Below are 14,078 nucleotides of genomic sequence, written 5' to 3'. Positions count from 1 at the left end.
CTCACGGGCCCCTGAGCGTCTTCCGCTTCGACCACGTGCCTGTAGGATCACAAATCAATATTGAGCCGTCAAACATGTAGCGAGCGTGTCCGCCAGCGTCGAATTTCCTCGAGCTGTGCGAGTAGTCAATATACAGCTTGACTTACAGCTACATGCCCGTATCTGCTCCAGTTGCAGACAGAACGCTTCTTTATACATCTAAGATGTGTTGGTATAAAGCACCACCAGCAGCCTTCACTAATCGATCATCCTGTTTCACCATCATGTGTACTTAGCTCTACCAACGTCAAGAAAAGGATATATACTCTCCATGCACATACTCCCCCGTCTTCAACCTCCCCTCTCCCACTCACTCACTCCTTCAACCCCCTCTCAATCGCCTCCACCACCCTCCCATCCGCACTCCTCAACGCCTTCGCCACCGCCCTCGGCACCTCCACCCACCGGTCCCTCACATAATCCGCAAAGCCCTTGGCAAAGCAATCCAGCCTCGCCGAGCTCCCCACGCCCCTCCCCAAGAAACCATACACGACGAAATGCACGGCGCGAATCTTTGCAAACTCGACGCGCTCGACATGATACGCATCATGCTCGTCCGAGCCCTCGCCTTTATTATACGCGAACCAGTCCTCGGCACCAACGAGCGTAGTGATGAACGTCTCGCGGCTCAGGAACGAGCGGAGCCAGTTCCACGCCAGGTCCGAGACTGCCGCATCGCCGGGGCATGAACGCACGAAGAAGCCGACGGAGAGATTGGGCCCCTTGTCGCCGGATCGCGCGAGCGCGACGTCGCCGAGCCGCAGCGTCACGGTCGGGCCGAGCGAGGCGGCGGCCAGCGGCGACGGCGTGTCGTACGAGTCGCGCGGCGCGACGAGCGAGCTGGTGAAGGTGGGGGGCGGCGTCGTGAGGACGCTGCGCGCGATGGCGGCGTTGGCGCCGAGCATGTTGACGGTGGGGCGCAAAGACGTTTGCGGGTAGAGGGCGGCGTAGTAGGCGAGGAAGGGGAGGGGCGCGTGGGTGCGCGTGTCGCGGGTCGAGTGCCAGCCTGGAGGGTGGGGGATGGGGTGTTAGTGGCGGATGGATAGGAGGAGGGGAGATGAAGGGGGACGCACCAGAGAATTGCTGCATGGCGTACTCGCTGACGATTCGGGGGATGGTGGAGATCAGGTCGGGCCGCGAGGCTTGGGCGAAGATGCGGAGGTAGGTGGTGCTTCGTAGCTGCGATCGGGGGTTCTCTTCTGGCGTACCGATGCTGGTGGTGTGGTCAGTGATGGATGGGAGCGTCGGGGAGGAAGTGGCCGCTTACACCTGGAACTCGAGCACGTCGAACTGATCGAGGACGCCGTGTTTTCTGAGGCCGTTGCGGATGACTTTCTCGTACAGCTTGAACTTCTCGGCGGTGGCGTAGCCGCAGGCGTTGATGAGGAGCTCGCTCTGGTAGCCGCCGCGGTAGAAGATGGCCAGCTTGGTGGTAGGGGGTGGGGGCGCGCCGCGGATGCCCGAGACACGGACGCGGTTTCGGCCAATCTCTTCTATTTGGACGTCGTCGAGAATTGCATTCACGTCACTGTTCAGGTAGATGTTGCCCTGCAGCTCGTACAGGAACTGGCACTTCACAGTGTCGGCAGTGACGAAGCCTTTGCCGGCTTGGTGCTTGGTGATCACGCAGGTCCCATCGTCAGAAACCTCTGCGATGGGGTGTACAAGGTCATAGAGGTCATCCAGATCATGCTCGTAGAATGCAGAGTAGTTGGCTCCCGTGACGAAGCTCGAGCACTCGATGAGATGCCCCGCGATCAAAGCGCCCGCCAGACAATCGAAGTCCTGGTCAGTCCACGAATGCCAGTACGCAGCAGCACCAACAACCTGCGCAGTGTAAGTCTCTGTCCGTGAGGTCTGGCATTTGGAAGTGCTTACCGGCGATGCGTCAGACACACGGCCGCAGATGATGATGTCGGCTCCCAGACCCAGGCCCACCTTGATCTCGCGAGCGCCCAAGTATGCATTGGCACTTACAACGGGATGGTCCGAGGTGTTCTCGAGGGCGGTAGCGTCCTTGGGGGTGGGGATGTCCGGGTTCTCCGAGTCGAGCTGGGGCAGAAGCTCTCCCCGGATAAGCTGTTCCTTGACAACCGACGTTAGGTTGTCGCCCTCGACGTAGGCGACCTTCAGATCATAACCCCTTTGGGAGATCTGCCTTAATCAGCACCCGGACCAGGCCGCTTATGCAATCCCGACCTACCAGCTGCTGCGTTCTGACGGCCAAGGCTTTGGGATTTTGTGCACCGCCGTTGATTACGAGCTTAATCTTCTTCTCGGCCAGAAGGTCGACGGTCTGCTCAATGCCGTCCCACGCGGTTGCTGCGTAGCCCGGGTGGTCGCCGGCGGCCATGGCTTCGGCAATGTCGCCCAGGTTGAACTCGGCCAGGTAGTCGCCGGTGATGAAGTCCACGTCGCCATGCTCGGCCTGGAAGCGCATGTGGTATCCCGGATCGACTGGGCAAAGATTAGCTGCAACCCGCGGCCGGATAGGGGCACTCACCAGCATAGCCGGAGCAGTTTGCAATCCGCACGGGGCGGTCCTGCCGCCAGTCTTCCACGTCAGACATGAGAGCGGATATCGTAAGATGGAAGTAGGAAGGCTGGAGGCGACGCTGTGGGACGCGCACGTTTTATTGGACAAAATTGTGTAAAGCTATGCAAGCGGGCAGCTCAGGAGGGAAAAGAAACCACGCTCATGGAGACAGTGAAACGGTCAAAAGGGGCGCAATGGGCCGGCCCACCCCACCGTGATCGGCTGCAAAGGGAAGCGCGGGCCGATGCGGTGGGGACGAGCTCGTGGCCGCAGTGCGTGATTCGGCCGCCGCTCGCTGATCGAGAAAAGTGATATGTTTCGAAAACCCAAGACTGTGTCATGCTGCTGGCCTGGGATAGCCGCTGCGAGCGTGGCGCGGGAGCACGGGAGCGCGGGAGGAAGGATTTCAAGGGTCCATGGATGATGGTCAGGGGTCGGAGCCAGTCTCCGCTTTCCGCGCCCCGCAGCTGTCCCATATATGGTATGGCTGCCGGCCGTTGTTTCCAGCGCGCCATGCCGATTTTCTGCGAATCGATGTGACTTTGACTCGAGCCTGCCGATAGAAGATCGCGAACGGCATCAGCAACCACACCCCTCCTGATGCCAAAAATAAGAACCAGCCCACTTTTGGGCCGCAACCCCTGCTCGAAGGATCCGTAATCGATGTCCCTCCATGCCGGTAAAATCCATCCAGCATCGACCGATGCTATTCGAGATGCGCTCTTTTACTTAAGAACACGCCTTCCCCACTTCTCGCAGCGCAGTTGATCATCCGACCACAGCACAATGACGACCACAAACGAGAAAGACGTCGCCTCTTACTCCATCCCCGAAGAAACAGAGAGCATCTTCCGTGAAGGAATCCTCAAGAACCCGCTGATTGCCAAGCTCCTGCCGCCGGAGGCGCAAGAGCTGGCCGGCAATGTGAGGTTTGAAGGATCCCGGCTGCCGTCGGTGCCCATCAACTGGCGCTTCGCCGAGAGCGTGTCCTCTCTCAAAGCGCTGGAAGCCACAATGGTGAACGTCCTCCTGAAGCGAAAGTACAACGTACAGCCTCAAAAAGTCACCATCAATACGTAATCGAGCCCCGTCTCTTCACAACCACACACCCCCAAACCCCCACTAACCGCCCCCGGCCCGCCCTTCCAGCGACCACGCCCAACTCTTCTTCATGTCCCTCATCACCAACACCCTCGGCGGCGAACCCTTCGGCGTCGCACGACCATCCAAGGACCCCACCCTCGCCGCCCTCGCCGCCGCCAAGTTCCCCACCCACTGGGACCGCCACGACCATCTGGGCTCGGCGCACCGCGTGGCGGCGACCAACATCTACCGCTGCGCCGACGGCCGCTTCTTCCACGTGCACGGCTCCATGGACCCGGCGCCGACATTGCGCATGCTCGGGTTGCCACCCGACGGCGACGCAACGGACGATCACGAGGAAGCGTGCAAGCCCTTCGTCGAGGCCGTGGGCAAGTGGCGCGCGGACGACTTGCAGCGCGCGGCGAGCGACGAAGCGCGCCAGGCGGGCACGGTGTGCTGGACGGCGGATGAGTACGCGGCGAGCGAGCATGGGAGGGCGAATGCCGGCGTGGGGTTGTGGGAGGTGGATGCCTTCTTCACTAACGGAGGGCGGCAGGCGCCTGGGTGGTGGCCGGGGTACGAGGGGGGGTCGTCGGAGTTAAAGACGGGACCCGAGAGGCCGCTGGCCGGGCTGAAGGTGGTGGATCTGACGCGCATGGTGGCGGCGCCGGCGACGACGAGGGGCTTGGCCGAGCTGGGCGCCAGCGTGATGCGCGTCACGGGCCCGCATGTGACGGACCATCACGGCTGCTTTGTCGATCTGAACTGGGGCAAGTGGAATGCGTGCTTGGATTTCAGGGACGAGGGCGAGCGGAGGAAGTGTGTCGAGTTGATCAAGGAGGCGGATGTGGTCGTGACGGGGTATCGTCCGGGCGTGCTGGATAAGTATGGGTTCTCGTACGAGGGGCTGTTCGATATTTGTAAGGATCGGGATAGAGGTCTCATTGTGGTGCGGGAGAACTCGTATGGCTGGCATGGCCCTTGGAGCTACCGGAGCGGGTGGCAGCAGATCAGTGATGCGGTGAGCTGACGACTGAGGACGGCTGTAAGGAAGAGAAGGCTGACGATTCTGCAGAACTGCGGCGTCTCCATGGAGTTTGGACGCGCCATGGGCAATGACGAGCCCGTAACACCCGTCTTCCCGAACTCGGACTACTGCACTGGCATCTGCGGTATCGTGGGTACGCTCGATGCCATCATGCGCCGGGCCCAGCACGGTGGCTCCTACAAAGTCGATGTAAGTAGTCTCTAGGCTGGTGAGCTCTCTTCTGACGTCGGGGCAGATTGCTCTGAATTACTACTCTCAGTGGTTGGTAAACAGCGTCGGCACCTACCCGCAAGCCGTATGGGAGGATGTGTGGGCGCGCAACGGGAAGCAGGTGTTCCGGCACTACCATCACATGCTCTACACGATCCCGCGTTTTCTGGCCATGATGATGAAGAACAGCAGCCATGTGCTGTTCAAGCCCGAATTCTTCGAAGAGCGACCGTCTGGATACTTGGGCCATCCCATCCGCACGCCTAAGCCTGTCGCCAAGTTTGAAGTAGCCGACGGTGTCCCCGACGAGCAAAGGGTCAAGTTGGGATTCAATGTCAGCACAAGGACGAATGGCGTGGATCAGCCGAGGTGGCCAGAGGACTTGATGACGGAGATTGTGACCTAATCAGATCCGAATGTGCAGTCTTAACACTCACATATACCCCTAGCCGTTGGATTCAACTGCCAAAATAAGTGAATGTTCTTCCACCCACTGTGTTACGTGGCGGAGCTTGCTCACTCTACCTATACAATGATCGTCCAGCTCGCCCATAAAAAGCCATCGACAGGCATTGCTGCACCGAAACCTTTCAGCCACCCGCCCAAGTTTCCGCTGTCAACTTCGAAAAGGTCAGTCTTGCTCACCTCTTTCAAACCAGCAATCTGATACAGCGCTCCGGCAGTCGATCTTAACCATGGCCGCAAACACGTTCCGCTTCCTGGACCTCCCTGGGGAGATTCGCAACAGGATCTACGAGATGATGCTGGTCCGCCCAAAAGTCAACATCGCTGCTCGGTACATCAGTGCTCGCTCCACAGATGTCGCCTTTGTCCGCATCCCGTTCAACGCCCGCAGAGCCTTCACATACATCAGCAACAAGCATGCCCAGAACATGACTTACGAGGCCGAGGCCAAGCAGGGGTTCCAAGCCTTCATCAACGTGCTCTTGGTAAACCGCCAAGTCTACCGCGAGGCCGCCTCGATCTTCTACTCGCAAAACACCTTCTCCTTCGCGCCCAACGTCGCGCCAACCAGGGCTTCCAACGCTCCCATGGCCACGGGCGAGGTCAACTCGACCCTGAGCCTAGGCGCCTGCGACGCCTTCTTCCACGACCGCCCCGCCGCAGCCCTCGCGCGCCTCCAGCGCCTCGAGCTGTTCATCATGGACGGCGCATTCGAGATCGGGCGGCGGAAGCCCCGCTCCTTCGGCCGCCACGTGCAGTCCACCCAAGTCATCAACCTGGTGGCGGCGCTCAACCGCCACGTGCCGGGCGCGCTGGCGCACCTCTCGCTGCGCCTCGGCGGGACCACCCCGCAGAAGCGCAAGACGCGCTACTGGCTGACCGAGCTGTTCCGGCTGCGCAAGGTCAAGTCGCTCGCGGTCCGCTGGGAGGCCGATGCCCGCCACGACGACGGCAAGTTCATGGTGCGCTGGACGGCTATCTTGCGCCGCTGGCTGCTTCAGGGCGCGGGGCAGGTGACGATGCAGAACATCCGCGTCACCCGCCGCCACCTCGCCGTCCAGACGTGGGGCGCGGTCTTGTGGAAGCGCACCTCGGACCGCCTCGTGGTCGTCGAGTGCCACGACGATGCGCAGGGGAGGTCGCTGTTGCCGCCCCCGGCGCGCCTGGCGCCCCTGATCAGGGGCGCTTCGAGGTTTGTTGACCTCGAGGATGAAAATTACTACCCGCTCCCTATGCCGAGGGATTTTAGGTTCCGGGCCAGATCTCGGTTCGGCCCTCAGCGTGAGCTTGGGGATTCGGATAAAGAGGATTGGGATATGGAGGATGGTGGCGACGCTGACAGCCTGTTCGAGGTCGATACTGGAGCTTGAAGACGGACTACGCCAGTGACCATGATTTTGCTGGGTAGGCGCTGTAGTTACAGATAGTCGGTTGAGCACAGTGACGGGGTCGGAATATGGACTTACCAGTAGTATCAATGTTATTGCTTTTGATTTTTACCTTCCTTTCGCCGTGCATATCCTTCATACTGATGAGTGTCGCGATCAAATACTATCAAGTCGGACCACACTGCGACGCAGGCCTCAACAAAGGGAAAACGAGCACTGGTAGAACCTTAACTGAGCTTGAAATTTGTTTCCACCAGCGTGTACAGCAGCATACCGTGCACAATACACACGCCATGTCCGTGGCACCAAGAGCCCGGCTCGGTAACGTCATAAGTCCCCATTAATACCTCCTAGGTCCCCAGCTCTTAGCCAGCTCCACATGGCACCAACCCGGTCAGGAGGGTAAACCTCTCGGTGCCACGGACCGGGGATCCGCCCCAGAAGTTATCACGCAAGCCCGAATCCCAAAACATTATTACCCACCAAGCCCGCCTTACCCACGAGCCTGGTTGCTGGAATCGGTTCGGGTACGCCAAAGCTGACCCTGGGGAGAGTTGAATCTTATAACAGGCACGTCCGCCCGGTGTGCACCGTGTTGAGAGAACACTTCGCATCGTTTCTGCCGTCTACGGGCTCATGCCATGCCATGCCATGCTATACACAGTAACACATCGACCCATTCGACCCGACCCGCAGCACCACCCCAAGAAAATCGTCTCAAGCCCCATCTCCCTATAACACCAAAAAGGAAAGAAAAAAAGAACAGAAAAACATCAAAACTTGTACATAAACATCCGAGTTGTACAGTACACAAGGGTATGACGAGCTAGCAGTACCGCCACCAACGCCCAACAACACATCACATCTCATCTATCACACGGCCGGCATCGCCATCTCCTCAAACCATATGCACCGGGCCAGGCGCGGCCAAAATCATCTCATCCGTACTCCCCTCGCGCGCGTCTCTCCCCACCCCATCATCAACCCCGCCGCCGTACGCATCACCGCCCGACGCCGTACTCCCCGACGCCGCATCATCACTAACCTCACCACTCCCACCGCCACCACCACCCACGCCCGCGCCCGCCATCGCCGCCGCCATGACGACGCCGGCGCCCGCAACAATGGTGGCGGCGCCACGACTCCCCCTTCTCCCATCCCTATCCCTGACCGCCGCCTTACTGTTCCTCGTCCCGGCGGACCGACGCTGATGACGATGCCGTCGCCTCCTTTCCTCCTCCTCCTCCTCATCCGCCGCCGCCGCCATCATCGCCGCCCTTTGTTCGCGCCTCTCTTCTTCTCTCGTCAGCGCGCGCAGCTCGCTCTGCTTGGTCACGACGATGCGGCCGAGCGCGATGCCCTCGGCGGCGGCGGGGTCGGCGTCGACGACGGGGTCGACGTCGGCGCGGGCGCATTGCGCGCTGACCACAGCGCGCGTGTCTTCGGGCCAGGGCGAGGCGCCGAGGGGGCCGCCGCCTGTCCCTCTGCCGCCGTCGTCGCCGTGCGCTGCAGCCTCGACGTCGATGTTGTCGTTGTAGTCGTCGTCAGGCCATACGCTGATGCTGGCGGCTTTGCTGTGGTTGTGGTGGTTGGCGGCGCGGTCTTGGTAGTGGTCGGAGATGAGGGTTTCGGTGCCGATGATGCGTTGGTTGTCGCGGTCGCGGGAGCGCGTGTGTTTGCTGTACGAGCGCGAGTTGGAGCCGCCGGCGCCTGCGGCCGGGCCGGGCTCGCCGTTGGAGCGGCTGTAGCTGCGGTTGGTGGTTTGGCCGGTGCGGTCGCGCGAGGTGACCCAGTGGAGGGTGAGGACGGAGAAGAGGACTTTTTCCGAACTGTTAGTGACGGCTTCTTTTCTCTACAGGCGCTTTTGGTCTTCTTTTTTTGTTTTTTTCCCCCCTTCCATAGCGTTGCGTCTCTGGGGATCGATGTTCATGAGATGGGTGTGTGATTTTTCTTCCTTTCTTCTTTTCTTTTCTTTCTCCTACTCTTCTCTTGTGCACGGAAGGGTGTGCTCAACATACTTTCGGCATTGCAACTCAAGAAACAAATCCATGCAGGCTCGCCATCAAGGACCATAAGTAGCGTCAAGTTGGCGATGGATGAGGTCAGGGTGGCGCAGGAACCGAAGAAGGTGCGGACGGCCATGGTGTGCAGGGTGCCGGTTTGGCTGGTCTTGTACGAGTACAGCTCTTTGCGCCGGGCGGTTAGTGATTATGTTGCACGGGGAAGACGGAGACGAGCAGTAGGACTTACGGCGAAGTGGCACGATGAAGAGGGTCGTCAGATAGACGTTGACGGCAACGTCGAAGATGATGAGCGGCATGAGGGCTTTCTTCTCCATGCCGATGACGCAGGTGCCGTTCTTGACATGCGAGAATCTCCTAGACAGAGTAAGCTCCTCGATTCGGAAGTGTTAAGGACTCATTTACCAGACGATATTCAGGATGGCAAGGACGCCGTACGGCCCCATGGCGCCGCAGATGTTAAACATGTACAACTTGTCCTTGTACCTTGAGGTGTTGCTACCACGCACAATGTACTAATCCGAGCGTGGTAAGCGTGTGATGCAGCTGCATGTGCATGGTGGGATCCACTCACGGCTTTCTCGACCAGGAAAAGGTAAACGCACACCTTTGTCGACAGGTAGAGAGTCAGACAAAGCAGGATGGCGCCTTTGCAGATGGACACGGTCTCGTTGAGGCCTACATCCTTGAAGACGGCGGTGATGAAGACGAAGAGAAAGGAGTCGACATAGATCAACAGGATGTACCACGCGCCCAGCGGAACCGTCGACCAGCGGTGGATGTTTTGGATGCGGCGAGTGATGCACACGGACAGCACGCACAGCGTTACCAGCGACAGGATCATCTACGCCACCGTCAGCTGGAGCGCGTCCCGTGGACTGGCTTGAGACTTACAGACATGATTCTGCCTGCGATGGGGATTTCGGCCGGCGTGTAGGCCGCATTTTGGTCATCTCTTTGGTCGAACCATGTCAACAGCTTCTGCGGCTCGAGTGCCACGGGCATCTCGACAAGCTGCGCAGAGAACAAAAGACAGGAGGTCGGTGGAGCAGACCGATATCCACGTGGACGGTCGAGAGTTAATTAAAGGGAAGTAGTGAGGCGCCCCTGTCGAGGGTGCTTTTTGCTCGTCAAAGTTGGCGCATCAGGAAAATCCCGGCCCTCGCGATTGGCGACTATGAGCTATTGTTAAGGACGGCATGCCGCAAAGCATTGCGCCATCGGGCCCCGGGTGACGGCTGACTCTCGCGGAGCTGCCATGGCATAAGAGCGACGAAGCTGCCGACTCTCTAGACAAATAAGCGGCCTCATTATGCCGGGGATGTTCCCACAGTCTCGAGTCAGGGAGGCGGATGCGGCCAAACGAGGCTGCCGAGCGCCTTCGCGGCACGCCTGGTCCTTGTTGCGCTCGAGGACGGGCTGTGGCGCGCGACAGGGGAGCGCCGCTGCTGAGGCCTGAGGAGCCGGCAGAGAAGCTGCCACATGCCGAAGTCGGTCGCGCAGTTGGCATTGCTGGACATGGGGTGGCAGGATGAGAAACGACGGAGATGTGCAGCCTCACCGCCGCGGGCTGTCGTTGGCTGCTCGGGGGTAGTCCCGGTGTCAATGAAAGCGAAAGTGGTACCATCTGCTGTTCTGCCCCACGAACGCTCCGCGGAACGGCAGCCAACGGGGCCGCCGTTGAACCCGGTGGCCCGCTCGAGCCGACAGCCGCCCGTCCGCTATCGTTCGCGGCTTGACTCGCGCCTGATGGACCCTGGCCAGGCCGAGTGTTGTTCAGTCAGTGCCCCTGCGTCGTCAGCCGCCCCTTCTGCTGCGCCGAGTAAGGTGCCATCCCGCCACGAACAAGGCCTATCTCACAATTGCATGGTTGCCGGTGTGCACAGCAGCTGCTCTCGGGAACCGCGGACTCGCTCTGCAATTTTCATCGCCCGACGCACAGACAGCCCGCTGTGCCGCATCGCAGCCGAATTCCCCCATTGGCTGGCGCTTCCCCACGCACTTTGTCTGCCTGCAGAAACCCGCCGTCTGCTGTGAGATCGACTGCTCTTGTCATGGTCTTGCCAATCAGTTGCCCTTGAAACCAGCTAGTCCAGCGGTCGATTCATGGCACTCATACCAACGAGGAAGCCTCGCCGCATCCTACCTCTCGCCAGCTACACCAGAGAGACCGCACGGACTATTTAACCGCGCCTGCCAGTCTTGCGTGCAGAAAAGATGCCTCCTGCCGCCTGCCCAGAACAGCAGCTTCCTCCCACGCTCCCTTGCACCTGCCCCCCGACGCCAGGGTAGCTTCCAAACCCGCCTCCCAACCCCGCCAATCTCTTACACACTCTCTCCCACCCAGTTTCACACCACCGCATCCGGCACATTCGTCATGTCCTCGTCCTTCAAGGTCATCATCGCCGGCGGCAGCCTGGGCGGCCTGATGCTTGCCCTCTGCCTCGAGCGCGCCGGCATCGACTACGTGCTGCTGGAGAAGGGCGAGATCGGCCCGCAGCTGGGCGCCTCGATCGGCTTCCAGCCGCACTCGATCAAGGTCTTTGAGCAGCTGGGCGTGTGGGAGGACATCAAGAACACGACCGTGCCCATCCTGTACCGCCAGCACTTTGACGAGAATGGAAAGTGTTTCGAGGATTCGCGCCTGTTTGCCGACATCTACGAAAAGTATGTTAGAAAGGCCAATTGCGCAAGCATTGTGTATTGATGTGGCGTAGGATGGGCCGCCCATGGGTCTTCCTGGAGCGCTGCGAAGCCATCAAGATCCTCTACAAGCATGTCCAGGACAAGTCCAAGATTCGCGAACATACAGCCGTCGCGACGTACGCCGAGTCGGAGAATGGCGTCACCGTCACCACGAGCACCGGCGAGACCATCGAGGGCAGCATCCTGGTTGGCTCCGACGGCATCCACAGCCACGTGCGCAACCTGATGGCCGACGAGGTTGCCAAGACGCAGCCGGATCTGGGGAAGGAGATCAAGGAGGGTAAGGATCTCCCGCTTTCTCCACGGAAACTGCAGTGCATCTTCTAATACTCCCCTCCTCTCGCAGGCTTCACCGCCGAGTACAAATGCCTCTTCGGCGTGTCCAAGAACGACCCGTCCAAGCCGATGATGTCCGACGGCATGATCCACACGTCGTACTACGACTACCACTCATCCTTCTCGACCGCTGGCGTGCCGGGCCTGCTCTTCTGGTTTTTCTATGTCAAGATGGACAAGGTTGCGCGTATGCCCGACGTGCCGCGCTTCTCTCAGGACGACGCGGCGGCGCTGGTGGCCAAGTACAGTAAGACGGTCATCGGGCCGGGCTACACGTTGCAGGACCTGTGGGATACCAGAGTGCGCGCGACGCTGGCGCCACTTGAGGAGGGCGTGAGCAAGAAGTGGAGCAACGGCCGCGTCGTGCTGGTCGGAGATGCGGTGCACAAGGTACGTCTCCCCTCCTCTTCCCCCATCCTCTCGTCCCCCACATCCCAGACTGACTCGATAAAAGGCAACCGTCAACCCCGGCCTCGGCGCCAACACCGCCTACGAAGGCATCGTGCGCCTCACCAACGGCCTGCATCACCTTCTGTCTCTCTCGCCCTCGCCGACGACGTCGCAGCTCCAAGAGCTCTTTGACGCCACCTACGAGGCGCACCACCGCGGCCGCGCCGAGACAGTCGTCACGCTGTCTGGCGTCGTCACTCGCTACGAGGCGCAGGATACGTGGTACCTGAAGATGGCGTCGCGTTGGGTGAGCCCGTATATTCCCGACGGCCGGAAGGCCGATCTGTACGGTGTGTTTTCGAGGGCCGGGCCGTGGTTGGATTTCGTGGCGGACCCGGACGCGGAGAAGACTGGGGAGGCGGCAGCGCCTGCGGTGGAGGCGAGGTTGTGAAAAGGTTCAATGGTGAGTGAACGGAAACAATGGCACTTTGTGTGCTGCTGTTTGAGAAGCGTCTTAATTTGGAAATAACGTTGAAACCGAGAGGTGAGACTTTACATGAGGCGAGGGTTAATGGGACACCAAATGCAAGGAGAGAAGAAGGAGAGGGAGCTTCAAACACGCCAAATGGGTTGTTACCGCTCTAGAATAACAGCTAGAGACGGCCCCGTTGCGTGTGGAGGAGGATTAGGGATGATCGCAGTACATATATTCCCGCAGGCGCCATATTTGTACATACATAGTTTGGACGAAAAGAAGTCAAAATTGCAAGGCCGCATGATGCACTAGTATATCCGTGACTTAAGGAGTGAACAGGCCTTCCAAAAAGAGTAACAGCCACGGCTCGCCGGCCGGCCAATCGCAAGCGTTTCGGCCGGAAAGGAAAAAAAAAAAAAATACGAAGAGAAGGTTAGCTGGCGCATCGGCCCGGTAGGCCTAGATGAAGTACCTGTCCGAGTGCCATGATGCAATCGCTCTCTCGTATTGTGCTCGAGCCCAGAGCGCCACGGCGCTTGGACGAGGTGTGGGTGGCATTGCTGTGCTGTCCACGGAAGAAACTGCCTCGAAAACGTTGTTCTGGGCAGAATGTACGCGACGATAGAGCCACTGGAATGAAACTACCGACGTCTCTCCTCCTGCTCCTACGTCTGCTCTGGCGGATCACACTTCGGGATTCTGAGCATCTATCATCCCCCGGCCTTGCTCGTCGTGATCCACCACCAGGCACGTCCACCAACAACACTTCCACCACCGGCTCGATTCAAAATCACGTAGCGGTGGAATCTCGTATCCGACGTGGGTATACGGGGTTCGAGATTCGCATCTACGTCAAGATATTCGCTTCAACTGCCCGCGTAGGGATGACAAGGCTTGATTGTTGAGAATTTCCCTACAAGCTGTTGCGGCGCGGCGGTGCGAGTTGGACGTGCCGGTGGGATCGCGACAAAGCGAGGGGATATATATGCTCCAGCCCATCATCTATCTCACCGAGCGAGCCAGCCAGCCAGGAAAGGAAAGAGCCGGTTTGCGTTGCGAGACACCAGCGGCGAACGCTGCGGGGGCAAAAACAGCTCGCCGCCGCTTTGCACCGCTGCTGCGGCATCTCCGTCCGAAGAAAGGATCCAGCCAAGATCCAACACCCACTGGAGCACCTTCACCATGATGCTGGCCAGCCGCGAGTAGAGGTTTCGGCCGAACGTTACGACACCTATCCCATTGTTCCCTGCTATGGCATGGCAGTCGATACCACAACCATCTCCCCGACAATCGTTCGTTCCCTTGACGCCCCAACCCCCCACTGTCGCCCCGGCGCTCTCTCCAACTCCCATTCCAGGAGTCGATCGATCCGGCACCACCA

At 59.7% G+C, this 14,078-nt stretch overlaps 5 protein-coding genes across 5 annotated transcripts; 3 read left to right on the top strand and 2 right to left on the bottom strand.

The window, feature by feature from the left end:
- Positions 1–353: 353 nt before the first annotated feature.
- SLS55_000860 (uncharacterized protein) lies at positions 354–2,609 on the bottom strand (the record flags this gene model as incomplete). Its single annotated transcript, XM_066772367.1, has 5 exons — positions 354–1,045; positions 1,113–1,252; positions 1,307–2,193; positions 2,243–2,496; positions 2,543–2,609. The coding sequence occupies 5 exons, from the start codon at positions 2,607–2,609 to the stop codon at positions 354–356; spliced, it is 2,040 nt and encodes a 679-aa protein (XP_066637646.1).
- Positions 2,610–3,361: 752 nt separating this feature from the next.
- On the top strand, positions 3,362–5,322 carry SLS55_000859 (uncharacterized protein; the record flags this gene model as incomplete). Its single annotated transcript, XM_066772366.1, has 4 exons — positions 3,362–3,651; positions 3,725–4,679; positions 4,734–4,895; positions 4,942–5,322. 4 exons carry the CDS (start codon positions 3,362–3,364, stop codon positions 5,320–5,322), a joined length of 1,788 nt encoding a protein of 595 aa, XP_066637645.1.
- Positions 5,323–5,611: 289 nt separating this feature from the next.
- Positions 5,612–6,751, top strand: SLS55_000858 (uncharacterized protein; the record flags this gene model as incomplete). The annotated part of the gene is made up of 1 exon (XM_066772365.1): positions 5,612–6,751. One exon carries the CDS (start codon positions 5,612–5,614, stop codon positions 6,749–6,751), a length of 1,140 nt encoding a protein of 379 aa, XP_066637644.1.
- Positions 6,752–7,667: 916 nt separating this feature from the next.
- SLS55_000857 (uncharacterized protein) lies at positions 7,668–9,795 on the bottom strand (the record flags this gene model as incomplete). Its single annotated transcript, XM_066772364.1, has 6 exons — positions 7,668–8,587; positions 8,788–8,955; positions 9,020–9,147; positions 9,196–9,305; positions 9,365–9,634; positions 9,685–9,795. The coding sequence occupies 6 exons, from the start codon at positions 9,793–9,795 to the stop codon at positions 7,668–7,670; spliced, it is 1,707 nt and encodes a 568-aa protein (XP_066637643.1).
- Positions 9,796–11,167: 1,372 nt separating this feature from the next.
- On the top strand, positions 11,168–12,673 carry SLS55_000856 (uncharacterized protein; the record flags this gene model as incomplete). The annotated part of the gene is made up of 4 exons (XM_066772363.1): positions 11,168–11,457; positions 11,508–11,776; positions 11,843–12,222; positions 12,287–12,673. 4 exons carry the CDS (start codon positions 11,168–11,170, stop codon positions 12,671–12,673), a joined length of 1,326 nt encoding a protein of 441 aa, XP_066637642.1.
- Between the last annotated feature and the right edge of the window lie 1,405 nt (positions 12,674–14,078).

Source organism: Diplodia seriata (genome assembly GCF_021436955.1).
Source record: "Diplodia seriata strain FDS-637 chromosome Unknown scaffold_1, whole genome shotgun sequence".
Taxonomy (NCBI): Eukaryota; Fungi; Ascomycota; class Dothideomycetes; order Botryosphaeriales; family Botryosphaeriaceae; genus Diplodia; species Diplodia seriata.
The sequence above is the reverse complement of the archived record's forward strand: the minus strand, read 5'-3'. Positions and strand labels throughout refer to the sequence as shown.